The sequence below is a fragment of the Monodelphis domestica genome, chromosome 1, assembly GCF_027887165.1.
Source record: "Monodelphis domestica isolate mMonDom1 chromosome 1, mMonDom1.pri, whole genome shotgun sequence".
Classification (NCBI taxonomy): Eukaryota; Metazoa; Chordata; class Mammalia; order Didelphimorphia; family Didelphidae; genus Monodelphis; species Monodelphis domestica.
Window position 1 is genome coordinate 684,763,474 of NC_077227.1, and position 27,675 is coordinate 684,791,148.

Genomic DNA, 27,675 nt, shown 5'->3' on the forward strand with positions numbered 1-27,675 from the left:
CTCTTAGATAATTTTCCCTTACTCTCCTCACTATATTAATCATGAAAAATAATACCAGTAGGTAACATTTACATAGGACAAGGAATCAATGAACTCTCAGCTCTAACTACGTAAACAACTCAATATTTTTTAGCAGTCCCTTCTCTACCACTGTGGGAGAGATAGACCTTTTTTTTTTTTTTAACAGCTGTAAAAGTTTACAAAGCACACTGCATAAAATATCACCTTTGATTCTCTCAACAACCTTTTGAGGTAGGCAGGGACTATTATTATCCCCATTTTACTGATAGCAAAATTAAGGCTGAGAAAGAAATTAGTGACTTGCTCTGGGATACACAGATAGTATCTGCAGTAAAATTTGAACACATGTTTTCTTGACTATAGGTCCAGTGTTCTATCTACTATGCCACTTTTCCCCCTTTTTTTCTGTTGTTGTTTTTTTTAGTAGGGAATTGCTAGTGATGTCCAGTGATTTTGCATTTTTATTGTTGCTATTTATTAAGTTCATAAACATTTATTTGTTCTATTAGATTATAAACTCCTTGAGTGCAAGAACTATTTTCCTTTTCTTTCTATATCCAGTGCTTAGTTCAGGAACTGGAAAATAATAGGTACTTAATCAGTGCCTGTTGATTGACTGATTTAGTTTTGTTCCATGGAAGCATAAGAACCTATTCTTACAGTATGAGAGCTAATAGAGTTAAGCTAAATTTGGAGAATGGTCTAGGGAGGAAAATTCTCTAGTTAATTTTCTAGAATTGGGGCAGGAAGTTGCCACCCTAAAATCATACCCCCCAAATGTTTTTAAGCAGATATGTCCTGCGGAATTAACAAAAAGCCATGCTGATCAGGGAATAGCATCCCAGAAGTGGCAGTAACCTGCTTTGAATCTATAAATCCCATCACTGTTGTAAGGACTGATAGCTGAGGTGGGGAGGGCTCTTATGAAGGGCTATTAGGCAATAAATTCTCACAAGCAATCAATGAACTATCAACTCCGAATAGGTAAACACCTCGACATTTCTCAGGATGCCCTTCTCTACCACTGCGTGAGAAATCTAGAGCTTTTTCAACAGCCATAAAGCAATCAATCCCAAATTATTAGAATGGCCCGAATGTGAGTACAACCCCATTAGAGGCCATGGAAACTGGGTCCTCTCAGAGTTCTGGAGGTAAGTATTAGAGAGATAATTTCCCTGACTCCACAGAGGAGGTCAAAGGATTTATTTGAAAGCCGAAGGTTTTAAAATGTCATTATACAGTTCTCTTTAAGAAGTTTATGAGGCAAAGCAGAATGCCTGAATCTTGTGGAAAGTATGCATGCATATTATTGCTGAAATTCTATTGCCCAAATAGGATTCATGCTTTGGAGAGCAAAGTTGAGTGAATTCTGTGCATTCTTATGTATTCTGTGATTCTCTTAAAAATAGTGGCTTACTGTGATTTCTACATTGTTAATGTTATGGCTTATTATGGTAATATTTTATATGAGCCATTATTTTGTGTAACAGTATCATAGGAAGGGCTCTTAATTTGAACACTAAAAATCAAAGCTTCAAATCCTGGTATTTTTATAAGCTTAGGGAAAGTATTTCCTCCCTATACACATCAGTATCCTCTTCTATGGAATGGAAGGGTGGACCTGGATGACTTCTAGGAGCCTACCGATTGCTGTGGTTAGAATCATCCAATGTCCAGATTCTTGAAGTTTTGTGGGGGGTTTTTAACATTAAAATTTTAAGAAAAGGATGCCTTATCATGATCATCTAATCTACCATAATCCTTCCACAGTTTAAACTGGTAGAGATCAACAATCAGAGAGAACTCTTGCATCCTCCCGTTACCATGGTAATCCTTACTCTGTTCCTTTCCAAAGTTCTCTCAATCCTCCTCACCTGTAAATGTTCTTCCCATCTCTTCAAGACCAGTCCATGTAGCATTTCCTTCATGGTGTTCTGGTTCCCCTCAGTCAGAAGGGATCTCATGTCCCCTACACTGGACTACATCACTGTGACCCTGTGCTTGCAAGCTCTCTATGCTGCTATCTCAGTTACCTCTTAGACTTTAAGCTTTTTAAGGGCAGCTACCAGGCATCTTAACTAAGAGTGTATCTTCCTCCAATTCTCCATCCAATGGTGTGCATACTTTTTTTGGTGTGGACCTACAAATTCATTGGTGTAGGGAACTTTGAGTAAGCACACTCCTTCTATCAATGCAGATTAGCAACTGATCAGAAAGATGAAGTGATTTGTCTTGGATCACTTAGCCTCTGGGTTGTTCCTGACTCATGGTGAATCCTGGAATTAGAAAACTGAGCCCAGTGGCCAACCAATCAGGAAAGGAATCCTCACTCTAGCATGTCTGATATCCAAGCAGGGAAGTCCTATCACTATTCTGAGTAGTGCTTTCTACCATTTTGCATTTAGATAGTCCTGGTAAAAAGGTGTGTATGCCTGTGTTTGTTTGTTTGTTTTTCCTGATGTAATTTGACTAGGGTCTATAGTTAGATTCATGCAAAAGAACCCAAAGTTACAGTGATTCTATACTTAGAAGCTTTGATATTCTAATAATGAAAATTATGAAGCTGATAGTAGCTTAATAACTTTATTAAATCAAAGTAGAAATAGTAGAGAGGGAAATATAGGAGAGGGATATACTTAGCTTCGGACAAGGGTTCCTTCTGCTCTCCAAGGTCCAGCCAGAAGACCCCCAAAGACCACCTGGTCACCACTTATAAGCTCTTTTCTCCATCCACTAACTCTCACACATTGCATCTCAGGAACCAACTATAGTTTCTTAATTTGCCTGGGCTGCCCATAGGGGCAGTGCCTGTGGGATCAGTTTCCTGACTTTAACTTCCTTTCTCTGAAAGCTTTCCATACCTGAATTTACTCAGTGGTCTTTGAGATCTAGGTCACTGAGAGATGTCGTTAAAAAAGGTGACATAATGGAGAGAGAAATTTGCTTCCAGTAATATGAAATGCCTCATAGTTATGCCTAATTAGAGAACAATAACTGTGTAGCACTCCCAGTCCTAAACTAGGAAAGATTCCGTCTGTCTTTCCTAGCTCCCTTTATGCCCTCACACTGCTAAGAGAAACACAGCAATACAAGAACAGGGTTTAATGCAGGAATTTGGGGAAAATTAAAATTTTTAAATTAAATTTTGGAAAAAATTTTGAAAAAAATTTGGAAATTTAAATAAAAAAATAAAAAGGAAAATAAATCTAGTAAATATATTTTTAACAGAAAAATATATACATATATACATAGAGACACAATTTGGGTAGGATAGGACAATATATGTGTTTCTTGATCAGATGTCTGGTTTCTTTCATTGTTCCTAGGAATGGGGTAAGTTCCCACCTACCATCTAGACTGTGCACACATATGCACACCCTCCCAGAGTGTCTATCAGATGAAGATTATTTCTCATTGTCTTAGATAAGGGAAGTACAAATGTGGCAGGCAACAGCTGCCCAGGTCACTGAATGGGTTGGCCACCATCTTTCCCTTTTTTTTCTCCCTAATTCTCATCAAAAAATCACCTTTATAGTAAATGTGAAAACCTCCACCCCATTTTCTACCTTAGAAGGGATGATCTCCTATTAATTTTCTCTCTTCCCAATCTAAGAACCAAAAATCTCCAAAGCTTTTATGACCATCCTGATGCTGGCAAGGATTGGACTTACTCATATTAAACTGAAATTTGCCTCTTTTGCAACCTCCCTCCAGAGGGTTCTCTCCTCTTTGGCCATACTTAAAGCAATCCCTCCTCTAGCACTTCAAATACTGGAAGAAAGCTATTGTGTCCACTTTATGACCTTTCCTCTCCAGGCTAAATTTACACAATTCCTTCAACAAATCCTCATATTTCATGGTCTCAAGATCCTTCACTATCTTGATAGCTCTTTTGTCCTCATCCGACAGGGCTTCAAAGATCTTTTAAAATCACACTCTAAGAACTGAACACAGAACTTCAGTGAGGTTTGGAGAGGGCAGAATACAGTGGGAATATCATCTCCCTCTTCTTGGAAGCTTTGCCTCTCTTAAAATAGTCCAAGATCACATAAGCTGTTTTGGCTGCCATAGCCACACTGCTGACATATTGAGTTTGTAGTCAGCTAATACCCTCAGGTCCTTTTTTATTTTTTTCCCCCAGAATAACTAACGGCTGGTCTTCTATTTCCTATGAAACACAACCTCCCTGTACATACAATATTTGCTTAAAAATATCTATTCTATTTGTATTGTAGGGTTTTTGGCTTTTGAGGGGGGTTAATTTTGGCTTGCCCAAGGTCATTCTATAAGTAACAGTAACAGTGATGAACCCAGCTCTCCTGACTTGACTTTTTTCTTTATATTATATCAATGTTCCCTCAAATCAATAATGTGGAAGGTCTCAATTTCCTAATGCAATAAAGAGTTTTTACTCTAAGACCCAACAGAAATGAGGGAAAAGGTAATGGAAATTGGAACTGCAAAGGCAGTTAACTGCCTTGCTAGTGGATTTTTTTTGCAGTTCTCATCAGAGCAAGCACTAATTTATGTCTTTCAAAGTATACCAAAGATCTGACCTGATTAACCTGCATGTCACCTGATAGGAATGACAGTCCTATTAGCGATAATGCTGCCCCAAGAGAAAGTCAGGATTCTTATGAATTGCCACATGGACATTGAGTTTCTTCCAAACCTTGGTTAATGGGCATCCACTGTTGGCAACAGGTCAGATGCTTTAAGCCAGAAGCTAGAGACATTTTCCCCACCAATATATGGATGCTCTATCTTTGAGTTAAACATTTTCTCAACTGCCTTTAATTTCTTGGCTTTGATCATTCTCAAACTCTATGGATAGGAAGAAGCATTAACTATAGAATAGGTGGGAGTCTGACCAAGTATGGCTTTATAAAAGCAGGGCAGGACACCCTGGACTTGAAATCCCTTTTTTGTGCTATTTAATAGCCTTTTGGAGGTGGAAGAGACCTTAAAACTGACATAATTTAGCTCCCCTCGTTTTATAGGCTAGAAAACTAAATTATAGAGACAAGAGTTATATAGTTACTATATCAGCAGACTTGGGATTTGATTCTAAGACCTCTTACCCTAAAACTAGAACCATTTTTACACATACTTATTATTTGCTAACAACTTATGGTCTATATAATTATTTCCTTAGAACAACTTTTGACTTAATTATATGGCATTAAAGTGAAGAAATAGATAAGTACCGGACTTGGAATGAGGAAGATCAGGGTTCAAATTCTGTCTCAAATACTTACTAACTGTGATTTGCTAATTGTATAGATTAAGTGATTCATTTAATCACAGCCTCAGTTTCTTTATTTGTAAAATGGGGATAACTATAGTTCCTACGTCCTGGTACATACAGGATGAAGTGATACAACATGAAGTTTTATAAACCTTAAATTACTATTTATATATCCCTTGTTGTTATCATTATCATCATCATTAACTTGTTTTTTTTAATTAATGAATAAAATCATTATTAACTTCTTTTTAAAAATTAATAAGTTTTTAAAAATGACTTGTCCAGACTCAGAAGACTAAAGAGTTATTGAGTCAAGATTTGAGCCCATATCTTGAATTCTAAATTTTGTACCCTGTATGATATATTCATTGACAGAAATAAAAATAAGAGCAACTTTGGATTTAATTGGCATTTCTCTTATAAAGACCCTAGAAAGTGGGGAAAAGGACTTTTATTGTTCCCATTTCGTAACTCAAAAACATTAAGCAGATTAGATGGGGTCATAGCTAGGAAAACAGTTGTATTTTGTTAATTTTATTTTGGTCATTTTTCTAATACTACCACTCTGTCATTCATAGGACAAATGGTCAAAACCACTCATGGTTACATAGTACTTTAAAATTTACAAAGCAATTCCCTTATAAAAAAATTATATTTTGATTTAAACAAAACAGTTACTATCTCCATTTTACATATGCAGAAAAGAAAGTTTAGCAGTTCAATGACTTGCTCCTGTTCTTCTATTTAAAGCTTATTAAAACTTGTATTCCTCATCTAGCAAACATGACATTTAATTTTGTTTTGTTTTGTTTTTAGCAGAGTATTACTAATCTTGCCCCTGAGTAATCTACAGTAATTTTTGCAATATAGATTATAATTTCATATTACTCATAGCTGCTTGCCTCCCAGTGTCTTCCCTTTCAGATACACTTTGTTATTGTTGTTCAATCACTGAGTTGCATCAGACTCTTTGTGACATTATGGGTCAAAGCTATCCAGGAAATTTTTTTGGCCAGGGCACTGGAGTAGTTTGCCAATTCCTTATCCAATAGATTCAGTGGATTTTTCTGTCTGGCAATCAGAGGTTACGTGACTTGTCCAAGTTAGGAAGTATCTGAAACTGGATTGAACTCAGTTTCTCCTAGTGCTCTCCATCACTGAGCCACAGCTGCTCCTTTAAAATGTTCCATGTAACCTCAACTATTAAGTGAAAAAACTGAACCTGTGCAATTCTAAACACTGTCACGGTAAGAATGATTATTCCATCTTGATAATTTCCTATCCACAATTATAATCATGAACTAAAATTTCTGCAACACTTTACAGTTTTTAAAGATTTTTTTTTCTCCTAATAACCTTATGATTGGCAAATGCTTAATTTTCGGATACCTTAATGGTATAAAGAACAGAGCACTGCACCTCACCTTCACAACTGTCAATTTAGCCACAGAATCTTAGTGGTTGTGTGACCCTAGGCAAGTCATGTAAACACCATCTGCCTCAGTTTCCTCATGTGTAAAATAGGGGTAAAAATAGCACCTTTCCCCTATTTATTGTGAGTCACTTACAAAGCACTTTGCAAACCTTAAAATACTATAATTTGCCATTAGTATTGTTTCTTTGATTGGCAGTACTATTACTACAACAACAACAACAACAACAACAACTACTACTACTACTACTACTACTACTACTGCTACTGCTACTGCTGCTGTTGCTGCTGTTGCTGCTGCTACTTTTATTGGTGAATACACTGAATGATTAAGTCATTATCCTAATTCACTCAGCAGTTAAGTGACAGAACTAAGATTTGTACCCATGTCTTTTTACTGCAAATTTTTGCATTTTGCAGAAAAACTAAATGTAGGAATCTCATATCCTCTTACCCTCTTGGCTCACTTTCTTCTCTCTATTGCACATATTGCAACAAAATTCTCACAACAGAGAATAGGGACAAAAAGTGTCCAAATACCATTAAGAAAATGAAAAATAAAAAGGAAAATATAATGTGGGCATGTTTTGTTTTTAATACATATAAAATGATATTTTCCATTATGTCATACATTTATATTCAAAAGTCTAGCCCTGTGGATAGTGGCTATTTCTAAAGAGTGGCAACAACTAAATAGATTATAATTGCATTAGTTAAATAGTTAGGCATTCCCTATTTGGTTGGTAGGTAGGATAATAGTTTGCATGCACTGGATACATCAACTAGTCAACTATATATTTTCTTTCAAAAGAAACTCTATAAGAATAATAATAATTGTAAAACAAATTTAAGGAAAGATAGTATTTATGGCAGAAATTAAGGTAGCTGTTTGCTAATTGGTCTTAGACTTCCTAGTTAAGATCTGTGAATGTTTTTGACTCAACAAGTCACTCATTCTTACCTACTTTATTCTTCCTAGCATCCTCCTCCTTGGGCTTTCCAATGGTGAACTAACCTGGGAACTTTCTTCTGAATTCTATTTCCCATGAACCACTTTCTGTCCTGGCACTCTACTCACATACTTCAACAAGGACTTGGAATATTGTCTTCTTGCTCAATAACTGTCTGATCTTTAATGGCCATATATGCTACTCTCTCTCTTAAAATACACATTATTTCTTGGAATACAGGAAAATACTGTTGATTGGAAGTAGCTACTACATTTTCCCACTAAACTTCAACTGTTATCTCTCACTACTTAATTTAAATCTGGCTTCCTTTATTCTGTTTTAAATCAAATCTTTAACTTCCTTTCATGTATACATTTTTAGTAGGACAAAAAATAAAGCAGAAAACAATTGAAACAAAGTGCCTTGCCCAATTTCTTGGCTTGTAGGTACTAATTGCTCTGTTCCTATATCTAATTACCCAAGCAAAAGATTTTTATTGTTGTTCTCCTAATTTCAGGGGCCTAAAAGTCTGCTCCTTCTTTTGCTCAGTAGTGAACAACTCAACTCCATTCAATGATTTTATCTCCTCGATTCATCTTCTTTCACTTAGTGAAAAGAGAAATGATAGCATGAGTCTCCAATAGCTTGAAACTCATATTTTTTTTTTTCTCTCCAGTCAGGAGTGAGTTACCCTGGCAACCAAATTTACCCACTTCAATTATCTCCCCTTCCCCCACAAATACACGTATTTATCAATTCTCAATCCAAACAGAAAGGAGTTTTGGCATTTCTAGCAGCTTTTTGTTTGTTTTTGTGTTCACCCAGCTTCTTAATGGGAACATCCCATTATTTTTCTTTCCAAATATTTAAACTCATGTTAAGTTCAATTCAGGATTGAAAGAGAGCTCAATAATCATTGGTGCAATCCTTACCTGAAAAAGGAATCCCCTGACAAACAATCATTCAACCTCAAAAGACTTCCATTAATGGAGTATTCACAGACCAATGGGGCAGTTCAGGGACATTTACATATAGCTTTAATTGTCAGGAAAGTCTTGCTTCTATTGAGCTCAAATCTACTTTTGTCCTCTTTTGTAAAGCAAAACACTCTCATTCTAGTATAATCTAGTCCTCCAAACATTTGCAGAGAACTCATTTTCCCCTTTTTGTCATTCCCCATTTTGCCCTTCATAATCTGGTCCCAAACTCTTTCTAGTGTTTTTTTTTTTTTTTAATAAGCTCCCCCTCACACACTCAAAGGTTTATCCAAACTGATTCTTTTGCCATTCCTCATGCACATTTCACTTATTGTCACCTGACCTTTGTAAAGTCTTTTCTTCTCTTTTTTTTTCATTCCTGAAATGCTCTCCTTCATGCCTCTATCTATGAATATTGTAATATTCCTTTAAGGATCAACCTAAGCACCACCTCCCACTTGAGGTCTTTGTGTACCAAATAAGCCATTAAAGCTTCCCCCCAACCCCTTGAAATGCTTGCATTGATTAATTGTTATGTTTAATATAAGTGTATATGTGCTTATTTTTTATTTACCTAAATGAAATGCAAGATATTAAGGGTCAGAGTCTTCTTTTTGTTTTTGTATTCCTAGGACTTACAACAGTGCCTGAAATATAGAAATATTAATGTAAAGCTCAAAAGGACCTCATTTTGTCCAATCAGCTCACTCTAAATTAAATCTTTTTTCCTGGGTTAAATGTAGAGACCAGATAAAAATCCAATAGACTGATTTGTAGTTAAGTTCTCTTTATATCATTACATATTCTTTCTCATTTTCTGCTCCCTCTTTTATTATTGTTGTTTTCATGCATGTTATCACTCATTAGTTTATAAATTCCTTAAAGAAACAGAGTAGAATGAATTTTTGAATCCCTTTATGCCAACCACTAGAACCCACTACATAGTAGTCACTTCTTAATGCAGGGTTATCCAATTCAGCTGAATAAAACTTTCCAATTACAGGTGGATATTTCTGAAATTATTTATTTCTAAAGTAAGAATAATTGGAATATTATGTCAACCTGGAAAAAAAACACAGAACCACTAAGTTAACCAGTTAAACCCAGTCTTTACTCATGAAAGAGATAGTGCTCAATAATTGACTGCCACACAGAGTCAAGTGCCTAAAAACCACACAGAGCCAAGGGCTCTGGGACTCTGGGAACAGTATCACTTAGAGGATCAAGGTACTAGATGATTCTCCAAGATAAAATAGAACATAGGGATCATATTTCATTTTGGGGAACTCAGGACAGGGAAGAATGATTGATTGGCTTTTCAGTGGCTCTGAGGAAAGGAGGAGTCCCAGCAGGAATATCAGGGAGAGGTTGATGCTTTACAATGGATACAAAAGGAAAGGGTCCAGCCAAGGCCTGGGCTACCTGGGTGAGGACTCAGATACAAAAAGAGAAACTTCTAAGACAAAGGGGTACTTAACAGTTGATTCTATCTACTAGTCCTAAGTAAGCTGGGATCATTAAGTACTTTAAGGTCTAAAGTTCAGCCTGAAACAGGTGTTATATTTTATTGGGAAAAGATGGGGAGGATATGAAGAACAGGGGGATAATGGGAGGTTTGTAGCAGGGTATGGAGGAGTTGAGGGGAGAGAGGGAATATTGCTTGGTGATGTAAAGGAGAGAGATGCCCCTTGCTGAGAGGCAGCAGCAGGGGTCCAATAAGGACTGTTTGTCGCTGAATGACTGAACTGATGTCCAGCTCCCTCTATGCACAGAAAAGATAGTCCACTTATCTGACTGCAAATTCAAATAATATAAAGCTTAATAACCAGTTGGGATTGGAGAGATATCAGGAAAGAGGGGCAAGGGAGGTCCCTAAATAAGGCTGGAGTCTGTCTCAGTTTATGAAGCTGAGGCCAGGCCCCACAGGCTAGTGGAGGGTTTCTCCCATTCCTGTCTACTCTATATCTATGCTAGCTTTGTCAAATTCAGAATCTTAACAGTAGATAGAAAGCAAACAAGAACAGTTCTAACTTTCAGAAGCCTGTGTCTTCGGGCTGAACAGAGTAGAGGTACTCTATTCCAGACCGGGCTGCACAACCTTCCCCCACCTCCAACACCAGAAAGGAAGTCAAGTTGGCAGGAAGGAAGTGCTAGTCACTAGACCCAGCTGAGACTCCCAGTTTCCCCTTCCCCCATCAACTGTTAGTCTTGTTTCCTTTCCACACAGGTTGGTCTGGGACTTCCCTCTGGTCAAGTTTTCAGGGGAGAGGGACAAGCTTAGGGTTCCCCAAAACCTAGTTGACACAAGTATTATAAACTGGAAAGAACTCTAGATTTTTGAATCAAGGATCCAAATTCTGTATCTACAACCAGTTAGACACTTAATTCTATCTTACAAAATCTATAAATCAATTTCTTCAAATATTAAATGTGGATAATTCTACCTTTTTAAAAAAATTTACCTAAATAGTGTTAGAAGAAAGGACTTTGACTTTGCTACTCAATTGAGCAAGGAGGGCTGAGAAAAACAGCATTGTGCTAGGCTCTTGAGATAGGAAGGCAAAACAAAACAAAATGAAATTTTCTTTTTTGCCCTCATGCAGTTTACATTCTTATGTATGGACTTAAAAGTCCAAGATAAATTTGAGCTATGATACAGTATTCTTATACAAAAAAAAGAAAGATTCTACTTTCAAAAAATGGAATGAAATCCCTAATCATGTATAACTCTTAATTGACCATGTATTTGGAGCCATAAAAACAAAAGTGAAATGTCCAGAATATATGAATAGATTTTGTCATTTCTGTGCATTTCTACTATTTCATTGAACCCATCCAATGCTGTTTTAGGTTATTAGGGACCAGGACCTTATTTAAACCATGCATAATGAAATAAAAACAAGTCAATGTAAGAATCTCATTTCCCATCCTCTGCTCAGGACTATCTTAACAGCCTGTTTAGATCACAATAGAGTAATACAATAGCATTCAGACTTACAAAAATATTAAATAATTCTGCAATCTCTTTATGTCAAGTTTTGGGTTTTTGTTTTCTTTTTTACATTTCTTTTATCTCTAACATTTCTCATAGTTGCTAGTATCCCCATGATCTTTTTACTTTAAAATTTTTGAAGACCTATGAAAGTCTCAGTGATAAATTCTCCTTAGAGATGCAAATCAGGAGCAAGGATGAGAAATGCAAGAAAAGAGTAGTGCAGCACTTTTAAGTGTGGAATGGCTTTATTTATTTAGTAGCAGCATGGCAGAGTAGAATAAGGAAGACCTGAGAACAAGTGCCATCTCAACTGTATATTGGCTTTATGACCCTGGGCATATCATTTAACCTCTTATGCACTTAGTCATTTCCTAAGGCTATAAACAGCAGACAAATTGCAGTTCTGTATTAATTGATGGAGTTTATTTACTAAGAGTTCTCCATGTTAATTATCAGGATCTTTTCTCACCCCCATATATTAAGCTGAAAGCTGATCCTTTATGACCTCTTCAAGTCATATCCTGTATAATTCTTGACTGTTTTCCCATAAAAGTGTTATACAATTCAACATTCAATGTTCTTAGCCCATTATCTTTATCTCTTGTGTTTCTCAAAGAAGTATCAGTGTAGACCTGCCCCTTTTCAGTAAATGAATCAAAAAATATTAAGTGCCTTCAATGAATTAGGAAGCTATGTGCTGGGGATACAGAAAGAATCAAAAGACAGTTGTTACACTCTAGGAGCTTACATTCTAAAGGAAGAGACAGTATTATCTATAGGCTAAATTTAAAAAATAATTAAAAAGGGAAAGTACTGGAATAAAAAGAAGTTAGGGAAGGTTTCCTTTAGGAGGTAACATTTTAATTGGCACTTAAATGAATCCAGAGAGAGTAGGTAAACTGAGTGGAGGAGGGCATTGAGGACAGACAGATGCCCAGAGCAGAGAAATGGAATGTCTTTGTGAAACAGCCAGGAGGTCAATGTAACTAGATAGAAGAGTACCTGTTGAGGCATAAGGTATGAGAAGATTGCAAAGGAAGGAGGGGGGCTAAGTGATGAAGGACTTTGAATGCTATAGAGCATTTTGTATTTGTTCCTAGAAACAATAGGAAGTCACTGGAATTTATTGAGTAGAGGGTGACATGTTCTGTGCTTTAGGAAAATCACTTTAATGCTGAATTTGGATGTAAGGTATAAAGTGGTAAAGTTCTGCACCAGCTTCATGGCAGTGACAAAGGAGAGAAGAAAGATATGGGAGGGATAAGGGAGATGTGGCAAAGGTTAGATTGACTGGCACTGGTAAATGACATGGGCATTGTACCCCCAGAAACTCAGGCAAACTATTATCAGGGAAATTCCTTTGCTCCCTTACATCCTCGTGACTCCTAACCCAAAACATCTAATAACTCCTATAAAATCCTGAGAAGATTGTCCTCCTTTAGATTTAAGATGGACAGAGAGATGCACCTCCAGGCTACACCTCAATACTATAGTGCTGCATCTCAGACATCTGTCTGTTCCCTAAAACTAAAGAATCTTTTATGAGGTTCATTCCCTATGTCTCCAGGCAGACCCCAGTCAGAATACCAAACCCCTGACTGAGGGTTTACCATTCTAGAATCACGTCCACATCATGACACAGTCTCTGTTGTAAAGAGTATAAAATCCCCAGAATCAATGTTGTCTGGGGGACAGCTTTTCCATCCATGTTGTCCTCCTCCCAAGGAGCAGGCTTCCATCTTGCTGTTCCACCTGTACTATCCTCCTGGCCATTCTCAACATTACTTTCTAAATAAATAAATTTCTCTTTTTATTTTTAAGCCAAGTATACGGGTCTTGCATTCTTGAAAAAGGTATCCTTCCCAAACCCCAGGGGTGACCTCTTCACCCCCATAACAGCAAATAGCTTGGATATGGAGGATGAGAGATAATGAAGAGCCGAGGTTTACTTCTAGATTGTGAACCTGAGCAGCCTGAACAATGGTATTTCTTTCTACCATAATGGGAAAAGTAGGAGAGGGAGAGTTTAGCAAGCAAGACAATGAGTTGTCTTCTGGACATATTAAGACATCTATTAGACATCCACTTCAAGATGTCAGAGAGGGAGCCGGGATTTTAAGATTGGATGTCAGAAGAGAGATTGGGACAGGAAAGGTAGATTTGAGAATCAGCAGCAAAGAAATGGTAATTATATCCTATGTGAGCTGATTAGATCACCAAGTGAAATAAAATAGGAGAACAGAAGGGATCCCAGGACAGAACCCAGAAGGATACCTACAGGTAGAGGACTTGATCTAGAGAATGATCCAGAAGAGGAGACAGAAAAGGAACAGCCAGATAGGAGAATTATATTAGTGTCCCGAAAAACTAGAGAGGATAGAGTATCAAGAAGGAGAGAGTAGTCAACATGGTCAAAGGCTACAGAGAAGTTAAGGAGAATTGGGACTGAGAAAAGACATCAGACTTGATAAGTAAGAGTTAAAAAGTATAGATTTCATCTAATACAACCCCTTCATTTTCAAGATGAGGAAATTAAAGGTAATGAAATAAATTTGATCTTCCAAAGTTGTTCTCCAAAGTGAATAGCACAGCTGAGGTTTGAAGCCATGCCTTTTCATTTGGAGTTCTACTCCATGATGAAAAATGTCACTGTCTAAATAAGCCTATACTGCAAGTTTCCACTGTCTTTTGAGTTGTGCATATTGATGAAAGAAAAGATTCATAAAAACTCAAGTAACTTAAATGATTAAGATTCAGTGAGTCTAGGAACAAACATATTCCTTCTTAAATTTATTACGTAAAAACTCTGCTAGAAAAATTGAACAAATGAAATAAGATACATCATTTTTTTTCCCGTGGAGGCTTCATCCTCTAAAATCATGCCCCAAGTGTTCCGAAGGACTACATATTCTATTCAAAACTACCTATATTATCATCTAATATAGATAGACATAGGTATAGATATGAACAGGGAGAGAGAGAGAGATGTTGAAAGATGAAATTTGTGAATTAGTTTAAAAGTCTTTATAAAATTTTGTGTGTGTGTATTTTTTTAAACCCTTACCTTCCATCTTGGGGTCAATCCTGTGTATTGGCTCCAAGGCAGAAGAGTGGTAAGGGCTAGGCAATGGGGGTTAAGTGACTTGCCCAGGGTCACACAGCTAGGAAGTGTCTGAGGCCAGATTTGAACCAGGTTCTCCCTTCTCTAGGTTTGGCTCTCAATCCACTGAGCCAACCAGCTGCCCCCCTATGAAGTTTTTACTATGTGCCAAACACTATGTATTCAGGTAATTTATAGGGAAAATGGACCCTTCCACCAGAAACTTGTATTCTAATGTATGAGGGATATATTTGGCTGAAAATTTATGGGGTTGGAGAGTAAGTCCACAACAAAAATTGGTCCCTTACCTGAAAAAAATGAAACATTAAAAGGTAGCAGAAACATGGAGCAAGGATAGTATACATGAAGATGGCCAGGAAATGATTGAAAGCATGATGAGAGATAGACCAAGATACAGTGGATAAGGGAGGCAACCATCCATTGCAAAAGCAGGGCCCTGTTTTGATTTCCAGGTAAAATGGAATTAAGTCTTCCAAGGTTTGGTTTTATTCAAGAGGATATCAAGATCTTCCTCAAAAACAAGTTGGCTCCTTGATGGCTTCATCACTGAAACCAGATGGAGGGACTGGAGGGGGTCTGTGGGCCCTTCCACCCAATGGGTCAGCTGCTGCTCCTGAGATGGGTGTAATTCTTAAATTCCAAACCCACCTCTTCATTTCTGGTATTGTAGAACTCTTGGAAAAAGGGAGTTTGGCTATCCCTGGCAACATTTAGGAAAGAAATATGCTATTTTCTGTCTCCTTGGATAGTTTAAGCTAATTTACAATTACTTATGAAAAGCTGTAGATGAAATGATAGAAACTACAATAATCCAATGTCAAAACCCTGACTGTATTTGGCTTATTAGGCTATTATGTATGCAGTTGTTACAAATGAAATATCATTTTTCATTTATTGCTCTCAAAATGTAATTTTTAATTAAAAACATATATTAAACTAGCATTTGAATTAGAGTTTTGATGGGGGACTAGCTCTTATCATTTGATAATCAATAACCTAGAAAATTATAGATCATTTCAAAGTAGAAACTGCTTCATAAAGGCATATTTCCCAAGGGAAAAATGAGGAAGTCATGCCTCCTTGTCACAGAGCATATTTTTTTCCCCTGAAAGCATTATTAAAAATACAAGATGTTACTGGTACTTCCAAGTGTTTTACAGAAAAGATGCACTGTATCTCCAAGGCAGCTTGGACAGTAGGGAATGTAACATGGCAGATGCTCTAATAAGTCTATATTTCTCATTGAATGACAAAGTAAATATTTGCATAAAAGATGAATACTTTATTGTCAGCATGTAAAAATATGACTGTCCTGAAGCTACAATAACTCAACTGTCTTCTTCTTCTTTTTTTTTTTGCTTTCCCCAGCCCACCCCCAACAGTTTTTCCTAGAATATGTATGTCCTCCAGATAAAGCAAGGTTAAATATCTACCTTTTTTGAGCCTGATAGACAGTTTGGGAGCTGTGAATTGTGCTGGCTAGTTGGAAAATTCAGCTTTGCACACAAATTAACTGATTGTGAGCAGAGAGACAAACATAATCTATCTGAAACAATATAGAAAATCAAGATAACAAATAGTAGCATGTGAATCACTTCTCTCCTTCATACTTGTTCTCTGGAATAATATTATATTTAAATTGACTCCAACTGAAATTGTGAGACCAGGCTATTTAAAAGATACTCTAAAATCCTCTCCCTCCCACCAACCTTTTCTTGGTTGAGTCTGAGGAGAAAACAAGAAAAACCAGGGCAGTGGGGCTATTGCTTATTCCCCTTCTTTTTTCCTCCCATCTAGCCTCCATCCATTTAGAGAAATATTCAAATGATACAGAGAAGGTTTATATGTAATTAGAACATCTCTCAGTTTTTAAATGTGTAATTTAGGAGAGGTAAAAAAGGGAGGTCACAGAAATTAAAGTCACTGAGTAGGAGGAAGTCTGTATTTGTTCATATCTCAGCACTTGACAGTGCCCTTGAAAGAGGGAATGTGTAGCCCTCAGTTAGGGAATACAAACAGGGTTTCTTTCACTTCTTGTCTTCTCATCTATTTGGCATAACCCTTTCATGAACATATATGGATTTTGGTCAAATGAGAGCAATTATGATGTCCACATTACATCAAATTTCTTTAGGGCTGAGAATGGGTCAAGGACATCCAATCTTACCATCCTGTCCAATAAAACAATCCTCCAAGTGGTGAGAGAATGATCTTCTGAAAAAGTTTATTTATCTCTCCATGATGTGATCTTATAATTATGGAGCTAGTGCTACAAAGGACGTCAGTGATCATTTAGTCCAACTTTCTCATTTTTTAGATGGAGAACAAAGCAATTAGCCTGAGGTTATACAGACAAAAAGTCACAGAGGCAAATTTGGAGCCCAAAAAATTATCATGGATAGTGTTTTAAAGTTTTCAACATGGAATCTAGAAGTCCCCAAACTTGTAGCTTGGAAGAATTTGGTGATCCCCAATTTGGAGGTAGAAACCCCAGATTTTGACCTTGTCTAATGAGAGTTCCTCCCTGAGGGAAAGCCCTACTTCACTGGTCTCAGGCTAACAATAGACCTTGGGTTATAGTGCAATAGGTAGTATGTCAGTCTCATAAGTGGAAGATCCCAAGTTCCATCCTCAGAAGGGGGATGTGGTACAATGGGAAAGGCAAAAAAAGGCATCTGATGGGATTAGCCATCCCCACTCAGAACTAACTCAAGGTCTATTGTCAGCTTGAGACCAGTGAAGTAGGGTTTTCCCTCAGGGAGGAACTCTCATTTGACAATGTCAAAACCTGGGGTTTCTACCTCCAAATTGGGGATCACCAAATTCCTACAAGCTACAAGTTTGGGGACTTCTAGATTCTATGTTGACAAAGCGTATAAAGATCTTTACAAAGCTTATTTTTTCCTTATAACAACCCTGGGAGATATGCCTATTATTATTCCCATTTTAGAGATGAGGAAATTGAGGCAGACAAGTCAAGTGAATTTAGTACTTCTAAATTCAACACTCTATCCCTTGTACCATGTAGGCTGAATAAGTCTCCTGAAGTGTAAAGTTATGGTCTTTTCACATTTATTAAGTGCCCTGGGAGTTGGGAATGGAAGATAAAACAGCAACTATGACCATAACATACTTTTTCTCAAGCAAGATGCTCCCACTTTAAATATCTAAATGGACTTTTCTCTGTTCAAAGTCATGATTTACCTGCAGACTTGTCATTTCAGTTTCCAGTTCCATGTGAAATCATTCACCATCACAACCTCATCCACTTTGCTGGGAGGCAAAAAAGCAGCTGGTATTTTAAGACTGAGGTGAATAAATAAGACAACCAAGCAGAGTAGCTGACTAGTTTTCTGGAGTCAGGTAATTAAATGGAGACCAGGCTTTTAAACTCGTATCCAAAGCAACTGGTATTAGAGTTAGGCATGAGCCACTATCTATTTCATGGTTTAACCTGTACAAGTCTTTGAAAAGATATCTTTCCTTCTAGGCATTTTTTTTAATACCAAAAAAAAAATCTCTGAGACAATATTTGAAATCCACACTCAAACACATCATTAGCCAACCCTTCACCCCTGGAGACCAGTGAGCAAGTTATAGATTTTCAGTGTTCTTTGGGAAGAAATCTATTTAGCTAGAGTACCTGTCCTGTCATATGGGCGATTGGCAAAGGGAAAAAAAGACATGTACTAGTTGCTCAGGGGTGGAAGTGGGGTCATATTGAGAAGGAGAATTGAATTTTTAGAAAACCCAAATGAAAGATTATTTCCCTTTCTCAGAATTCCAAGGCAGGAAAGTATAAACAAAAGAAATTTTTTAAAACACCCAGAACAATATTTACCCTATGGAACCTTTCCAGAAATGCTAACCAATCAGAATTATCCATCAGAGTCATGAATCGGAAGATTACTTAAGAGTGAAATAGAGAAATGAGAGAGATCTTTTTTTAAGAGAGAAATGGAGAAATGACATAAGGGGTCAGACCCTGCTGTCTCATTCCTCCACTTTCTTGTATTTAATTCACTCTGTCAAAAAAGGAGAAACAACTAGATACTCTGCTTTTCTATTGTTAAACAAGTAGAACAACAAAAAACAAGTGAACTCAACCAGGCTGTTAGCAGCATTTTTAACTTTGCTTTTTTTCAAAGGGGAGAAAAAAAATGCTGTTGCAGTTTAGCATAAAATGAAGACACAGATTCTAACATTATTACACTCTGAATGCGCATGTACTTAGTATGCTGGCCAGACAAACAAACTTTCCAGAACTGACTTGAAAGAAACAAAAATACCTTATTGGACTGGAAGAGACATCAGGGTCACGGGCAGTCACCTGACCAATCACAGAGTTAATGGCAGCATTTTCATGGACTTCCAGAAGATAAGTAGGTGATGAGAAGACAGGGGGCTCGTCAGCATCCTCCACTACAATTTTTACTGTAGCTGTATCCTTGAACGGTCCCCTGCTGCTGAAGCGAGGATCAATATGAACATTGGCTGCTTCTACCTTCAGCGTATAGGATTTTTTGGTCTCAAAGTCCAGGGGCTGTTAAGAATGACAAAGATGAATGTCTCTCACTAATGACCACAGAAGCAAGAACAAATGAATATAATGCTGATGGATGAAAGTTATGTGCATTTAAACACATTCAGTGAGCTTTAATGCAATCGCTTCCCATTCCCTAGGATCCAACCTGTAAATTTTATAGGCATTTATTGATATCTGTTTATTATACAGGCTCGGTGAAAAAGCAATCTCCTATTGTTTTGTTTTGTTTTCCTCTTTTCCGGGGAAATTCACAAAATATTCTTCGTCATGAATTGTACCATCAAAATTTCACTTTGGATCCATAATAAAATTTTACTAGTGTTGATGTGACCCGCATACTAATCACGCATTTAATCGGTCCTCTGTTAGTAGGAGATAAGGAGGCATCACACACCATCTCTATCTGGGAAGAATATTTTATTATTTCTACAACAGTGTGTGAAATGGAAAGGGCCAGGAATAACCACTGTTTAGTCTAAAGAGACAATATAAAGCAGAATTTAACACCAATCTCAATTAAAGTATTTGTGCTTTTAGAAAAATTACTTTGCTTCCCAAAAATTCCTGCACTGCTAATCATGAGACTAAATGAGATTTGTTTTTCTCCAGATTTCCTTGAAACAGTTATATCGTATGGTTTGTCCTGTATAGACAGGTATCCCCATGAAGAGATGGATGTATGCATGTGTATACTGGAGTGTTTGTGTTTATATCTAGATGCTGGAAGACAAGAGTGAGGAAGGTATAAATAGACTTCTGCTTCTACTTTTCCCATCCTTTAGAAGCCACCTAAAGCTGCTTCACTGCAGCATTACAGATAAATTTTTTGGTCATTCATATTTCATATCTTTAAAAATCATAGAATTATAGTTAATGAAGGCACTAAAGTAAAAAAAAAAATTTCTTGAATAAATCCATATTAGCAACTTGACACACACATCTGCATCATCACAATGCCATTCTCTGCATCGCATCATAATTTCAAATTTCAAGGACACAAATTTGGGATGTCTCAAAAAAGGTAGTTAGATCTGCATTACAATTTCTCATAAAAAATAGATCTTAAAACGTGCGAGGTGGGATAAAAATGGGAACACGAACAGAAATTATCAAACTCTTTCAGAAAGTCTGTGAAAGCTTAAATATACATTCTTACTTGGAAAAATTTGTGTTGATTTTTGTATTTGAAGTCTGCTCTAATGGGACTTTGCTCTCTTGCAAAATTTTCTAGTAAACAAGCTAAGCACACTCTCTCGTCTTTTCTGAAATTACTAGGCACTTGTACCTATGAATAGATTATTCAACATCAGCATATCCACAATTTGCCAATCATACCTACTGTACCTATTTTATGATTTCAGATGCTTTGCAAACACCAGTGGGTCTCAGGATAGATATCACACTTACTTCCTCATCCACTCTAACTACAATTTTCTGGTGCTATTCTAATGCCCTGTGAATTTCCACGGGTGGAATAGAAAACTATCGCTTTTGTGTAAATAATACTCCCTATAAACTGCTCACTGCAATACTACTATGTCCCAGCAGTGACTGGTGGCGCAGAGACAAATATTCACGGTGACAATTTGAGAGCTTCTGAGTTTATGAATAACTCTTAAGGGAACTAGAGCAAAAGGCTAATTGCTTCAGTTCATAAAAAGAGCCACATAGAATCCAATGGATAAGTAATAATAACAATAAAAATGACATGGGAGGCCCTTTGCATCTTTTTTGCCCCACAGAAACATGCCTTGGGTGGTCAATAATAGATTTAAATATCCCTTTATCACCTTCTATTTCGAACATAAGCCACCTTTATACACCTTTTCATTATTATTCGTTTTTCTTAGTACTAGACACAAACAGGCTCTTGGTGCCCCCAAAACAGTACTGCTGTTTAATAATCAGCCAGCTATTTTTAAACTGCTAAATTACAAAAACATTTTTGTGTATAGTAATCGCTGCATAATTAAAATCTGAGGGATCAATATTAAAAAAAATGCTTCCTCTTTTAATAAATAAACATCGGAAGCCAATTGGCCGCAAATATTTTATGATCACACTGTGCATTAAGTTAATTCCATTCATCTATATGACAAATGGAAATTGAGAAGAGACAAGGCTGGGACTCATTAAGTATGGGATCTTTTGCTCGCCGGATCATTAGGTACAGCTACCGCTGGATGATCGAGAAGGTGAGGAATGTGTTCATAGGAAATGCTGAAAAGATATTGTGGCAAAACTGAGGGAGGGCTTGGACTAGATGGGATGCATAAGTGTAAAAATGGAGATTTTGAACCCTAGACTTCAATCCCCAGAAGTCCTTGGTATTTCCCAGAATTCCCTGTAATCTCACCTGAGTCTCCACATAGGAGAGATCACAATTGGTGTTTAACTGGCAGTAATGCCTCCCAAGCTTTCTTCTCTTCCATTGCAATGATTTAGCAAGCATAGAGGTAAGCTAAGTATGGGAATTTTGAATGGCCTAATCATCCAAGGGCACCTGGTTTTTATTTTGTATCTTTATTCCTTGATTTCTAATAATCCTTAATAAACCTCATAAAATATCATATTTTATTATTAAAGCTATAATTTATTTTTTTACATAAGTACCTTTCCACAATGGAAGCTGATGGTTCTCTGATTTCTTAGAGAAAATTAGTGAATGGAAAGAACCTTGGTTTGGGTATCAGAAAAAAAAAAAAACAAACTGGATCCTAATTCTGATCCCCTCAGTGGTCTTGTAGAAGTTCTTGGATTTCTCCTGGCTTCAGTTTTCTTATATGTAAAAGGAGGTAGTTAGATCAAGTGGTTTTGAAATACCTCACTAAAGTACTAGATGTTTCAGAGTTTCAACCACACTCATATAGTAGCATTCACTAGGCTGTTGCTTTCTAATATGTGGGTTTATGCTGTTATAAGCAAAATTGTTATTTAATAAATATTTTATGAAACGTGGCCCCAAATACATATGCTGGAACCAGGGTGGTAGCAAGGCATCTATATGGGAAATGAAGTGCCATGTGGGAGAAAAAGCAATAAGGTTTTATCTAGAGTACATAAATAAGAGTAATATATGGTGAGCCTCTAAAGACAGTACTAAAATAACCTCATCTAACACAATTATTTTATGACGTTCATAGTGTTTCTGTCCCTGAACTAAAAGGTGCTTTAAGCATAATCAATTTCTTCATATGAAATGCATTCAAATTCTTCATGATTCTTTACCTTTCTCAGCCTAATAATGCCATCTTGGGCTTGGGCGTCTGAAGTGATTTCAAACAGAGCAGTCCCATCGCCATCAATGATGTCATAAGATGACCTGGCATTCTCTCCAATATCCTGGTCATTTGCTTTCACTCTTCCTATCGCAGTACCAAGAACAACATCTTCAGGGACTGAGAAGTGGTACAAACCTTAGAAACAAGGGAAAAACACTGTCCGTTAAAGCAGGTGGCACCTCTCCTATCATACTTCTTCCTCTTTCCTGACCTCCTTGAGTGGATAGCTGAGATAGGAGACATAAACAAACCATATTTATTCGAGCTATGTACTTAGAGAAGCATAATGTGGGAATACTTGGCTGATTCCCTGTGAATGCTCCTCTTTTCTCTTGCTATATTATCCCATCTAATGCCTGCAGGGATGTTCACTGTTGCCAAACATAAAATATTAAGCTATTTTCAGCACAGAAAGATGCAATGTGTGACACACTGCAAGGCACTTTTGAACTTACCTTTGTATTTACAGACTTGTAGCCCATTTTTGATAAAATCCAATTACTAAACTTCTGCTGTGCCCTCCAGCAAGCTGTTCAGATACATGAAAGATTTCTCTTGTTACTAAAAGTCCTCACCGCTCTGATGACCACACACCCTGCCTTCAAACCTCTCTAGACAGAATACAATTACAGTGTGTATTTATTCTTGTGTGGGGTAGAAAACTGTCTAATTAGTGGAGATTCAGGAGTTCTCCCATTCATATTTCAAAAGATACAATAACTACTTCAGACCACGAATTACTGTGTTCATTGGTTTTCCAAGGACATCTTAATGCCAATGAAAAACTAGTTTCTAGGCTATAACATCTACAGAGGAAAATTCAGCATAGTATTTACCTGGCACCCAGTCCTGGCTTTGACTAGAAATAAAATGCCTGTGTGTTCTTAAAGGAAGGCATTTCCCTCTCTGAACCTCAGTTTCCCCATCTGTCAAATACAGTAACTGAACTAGTTGATCTCAGAGGTAGTTTTTATTATGGACATTAATTAAATGTATTTCTCATTTCACTTGATCATCTGAGTTTGTTGTTTTCTTTGTTGTTGTAAAAATGGGTTTTGTCTCATATCCTTTAGAGTCCATTTAAAGTTAATTCTTTCTTTTCCTGTCCACCAGCTTTCTCCCTCTGACTCTACATAAATAGTCATAAAAAATGCATGTTACTATGTTTCTTAGGTGGTAAGAATAGAGGAAGAAATAAAGGTTATTCTCAATTGCTGAATAATTTTAACAGTACCAGTTATTGATATAATTGGCTCATATTTTCCAAATCCTAAATAACTAATCTATTTGATGCATCTAGAATGGTGTGGTTGACAGAATGGTAGACAAAGTGGAGAAGCCAAATTTGAATCCTGTTTCAGACACTTAATAGCTGTGTGACCATTGGTAAATCACTTAACTCAGGCTCTTTTCTTTTAACTATAAAATATAAATAATAGGAGCAACCTCCCAGGTTGTTCCACTCATGCTGCCCTGCTTGCCAAAAATGCAACATTACTAATAAATCTCTCTTTACTTTAAAAAATAAAAATTTAAAAAATTAAAAAAATAAAATATAAATAATAATGGCCCCTACCCCAAGGATTGTTCTAAGGCTCAAATAAGATAATATACATAAAGATGTCAATGAACCTTTAAACTCTATGTACTATACTTTCATTAAATAGGTATCATATTGCTTAAACTTTGCACAGTATTTTACATACATTATTTCAATTCAATACACATTTATTAAATGCCTACTATATACCAGACTGCAAAGGGAAATGACAAACCACTCCAGTATCTTTGCCAAGAAAATTCCATGGACTATACTGATGTGCTATGGTCCATGGGGTCACAAAGAGTCAAACATGACCAAATGATTGAACAATGACAAATGTTCATGAAACTACACTAAGTGTGCAGGGGATACAAATAGAAGTAATAAACAATTCCTTCACTCAAAGATCTTATGATCTAATGAGAGACAGGACATGCAAACAACTATATACAAAGAAAGCTATACACTGGATGAATAGGAAATAATAAGTAGAGAGAAAGCACTTAAATTAAGATGGGTTAGGGAAGGCTTTCTGAAGAAGGTGGGATGTCACTGGAGACTTAAAAGAATCCAGCAGCATCACTAGAGTGGAGGAGTGAGAGCATTCTAGGCAAGTCAGAGGAATTTGAATTTCACAATTATCCTATGAGTTGGTGCCATAATTATCCCAATCTTCCTGATGAAAGAACTTAGACACAAAGATGCTATTACTCATCCCGGGGTCATGCAGCTATTGAGCTACTTAGGTGGATTTTTCCCACCTATTACAAAACCAACACTCCAAACACTATGGCTACCAGACTCTAAGTCTATCATACATTCATACCTCAGGTAAGGATAGACCTAATTTTATTCAGTTATTATTTTAATTAAGATAGACATCAAGGCAACCAATTCTGATACTCTTAGTGAACATGCTTAAGAGATACTGAGAATGGCACCTTTTGAACCTCTTATTTTCTTCCTCTGCATCATTTTTACCGTATTTAATATTGATTTTTTTCTAACAAAGGGAGTTATTTTAAACGAATCTACTATTTCTGATTCTAAACAATAATTTTCTGAGGAAGAAGAGCTGCTAATTAGAGCAAAAACTACATTGGCAACTTTAGATAAGTCCAGTTCAGACCTCATTCAAGTATTCATCAAAGGCAATCTATAATTTCTCTCATTTAAAAACAGGTTCATCAGCATTGCCTCTCCTTTCTTTCTCTACTTGAATTTCTGTAGAGAAATGTTTGCTTTTTAACATTGTTAGGGATTATACCATTCTGATTTGGAGCAGTTGAACAATTGTCCTGAGAGAGTTAACTAGTAGCCACTCAAGCTACATTTATATTTCCCTTTATTATTTACTGTGTCTGCAAACATAATTTAGGCATATTTGAACCATTTCTCCCCACCTCCCCCCAAACATGAAAAACATCCCCTACAAACTCAAAAGCAAAGAAGATTGGGGAGTAATCATCTTTGACTTGAAGCAAAAAATGCGTATTCCTAAATAAAAGAGCTCTCTGCCCATTATCTTCTCCCCAGCAAGATTTGACTGAAATAACACAGTTTCAAGGTCTTCAAACATTTCATTATATCTAAAATGTATCACTACACATCGTTTTGTTGACTACTGGATATAAAAGACCCCTTCGGACCCTAGACATTTAGTTGACTCCTGGACAGGGCATTCTGATAAAACTTTGTGTAGTTTCTAAGGGATGAATGTTGAAAGACACACTTTCTATTCTATGCTCAAATCTACTTTTAGTCCCATGGTGAGCCAGAAGCTGTCTCTCTGCTGGTGTGCTAGTTCACAGTAGCCCCCAAATGGCTCTGGTTTTCCCCTGCTACTGTACTGTGAATCATACACATCTTATCATGCAAGGAAAAGCTGAGAATTCCTGAGAGAAATGGCTAAAAGGCCTCTTTTAACTTATCAAGGAAGTTAAAGATGGGTAGAGTAGGACATCATAGAAGTAGTATCAAGAGGAAAATCAAGAAAATCAGGGTAGAAATAGAGAGAGGAAGCAAGAGGGTAAAAAAGAATTTTAAAGGAATCCAAAAAACAAGTGACAATTTTGCCCAGAAATGGCCCAAACTGGCCTATCCTGTCACTGTAACTCAAATCTGTTTAAGAGGTAATCAATCATCACTCTTCACTTTTCACCTTTTTTGCTCAGAAATGGACATAGGTTACTGCCTACTGTGAGTTATGTTTTAATGAAAGGACCAAAACCTCTTCAAGAAGTTGGATGACCCTCACTAAGTCATTTCATAGGTATTGGCGATGTGACAGGCAGCTTTTAACAATGGGAAAATATTGCCCAGATATCCAAAAAACAAGGTTCTTGTCCCAGATCAATAATGAATGACTCAATTCTCTGTTTTCACTCAAATGAACCCAAGTACATACTCTCTGGTCTGGGGGGATATCCTAATTTCTACAATTTGAGCCTCAATCTTTTGGTTTTTCTCCTTTTTTTCCTGGTTAAAATGTAACTATGAATGACCAGTTTTTCCATCTATGAAATTAAAACAATTATCTTTAAAGTCCCTTTTGGTTCAAACATTTTAAGGAAATCTCACTAAATTTGAAGCCAGAAGATTTGGGTTCAAGTAACCACTTTATCACTGCAAATTCTTGTGGTCTTGGGCATGTCATTGAAACTCTTGGTTTCAGTGACCTCATCTGCTATAAAAGGAAAAATTGTATATTTGGCTCCTCAAAATTGCCATAAGGAAAGCATATTTACAACAGGAAAGAACTTTCAAAATGTGAGTCATTTTACATGTAACATATTCAATTGTTTCTAAGAAAAACAACCACAAAGAATTGAGCCAAGGTTTCTGCATCCCCCCTGTACTTGGAAACGTGGACAGCACTTGCATGCTAATTTTATTGAAAAAGAGAAGTCCAATTATAGATCAATATTCATTCTGGGGAAAGAAGACTTGTCTTTGGGCTGATGCTGGAAAAGATGTAAAGTCATTGTACTCTGACCCTATCTCCGTCTAGCTCAAATTTGTGTGTATCCTTTTACCTTCTCCATTATTCCCATTTCAGTTATCCATCATGAGACCATAGTTCTAGTAGTGAAAGGGATGTCAGAGGTCATCTCCAATAGGTCCTCATTTTACAGATAACCAAACACACCCACAAGTCACATAGATAAGAAACTTTAGAGGAGGGAGGGATTTATCATAAATCTTCATACTAACTTTTCTGCTTTCTATTAATCCCTCTACTTGAGAACTCATTCACACAAAAATTTCCATCCTCAATAAGGCTTAGGGTTTATTTTTCCCTAAACATGCTTACATTTAGTGAGGATCAAAGTATTAAGACAAAAGAATGAGGCTCATTCGTTCAGTACTGAAACAACCTACTAGAGTAGAGAGGAGGTATTTATTTGGGGAAAAGGAGAGGAAAAGCAGGTGGTAGGAAGTATTTCTGAAATAATAAATTACACTTACCACTTTGCAAAAGTTTTAAATTGGATTTGGTCTTGGAAACTATAGCAAAATAAAGCTGGAAAAGGGATACTTTACACTTATCTGGTGCCTATA

The 27,675-nt window shown here is 36.7% G+C and overlaps 1 protein-coding gene across 3 annotated transcripts in view; it reads right to left on the bottom strand.

Annotated features, from left to right (window-relative positions):
- Window positions 1-27,675, bottom strand: part of CDH8 (cadherin 8) — a 534,859-nt gene that overhangs the window by 198,595 nt on the left and 308,589 nt on the right. For all 3 annotated transcript variants that reach the window (XM_007477092.3, XM_056799241.1, XM_001364059.4), the window contains 2 exons: window positions 22,519-22,706; window positions 19,034-19,287 (listed from right to left, as the gene is read on the bottom strand). In XM_007477092.3, coding sequence (XP_007477154.1) covers window positions 19,034-19,287; window positions 22,519-22,706 — 442 coding nt within the window. The remainder of the gene's footprint in view (window positions 1-19,033; window positions 19,288-22,518; window positions 22,707-27,675) is intronic.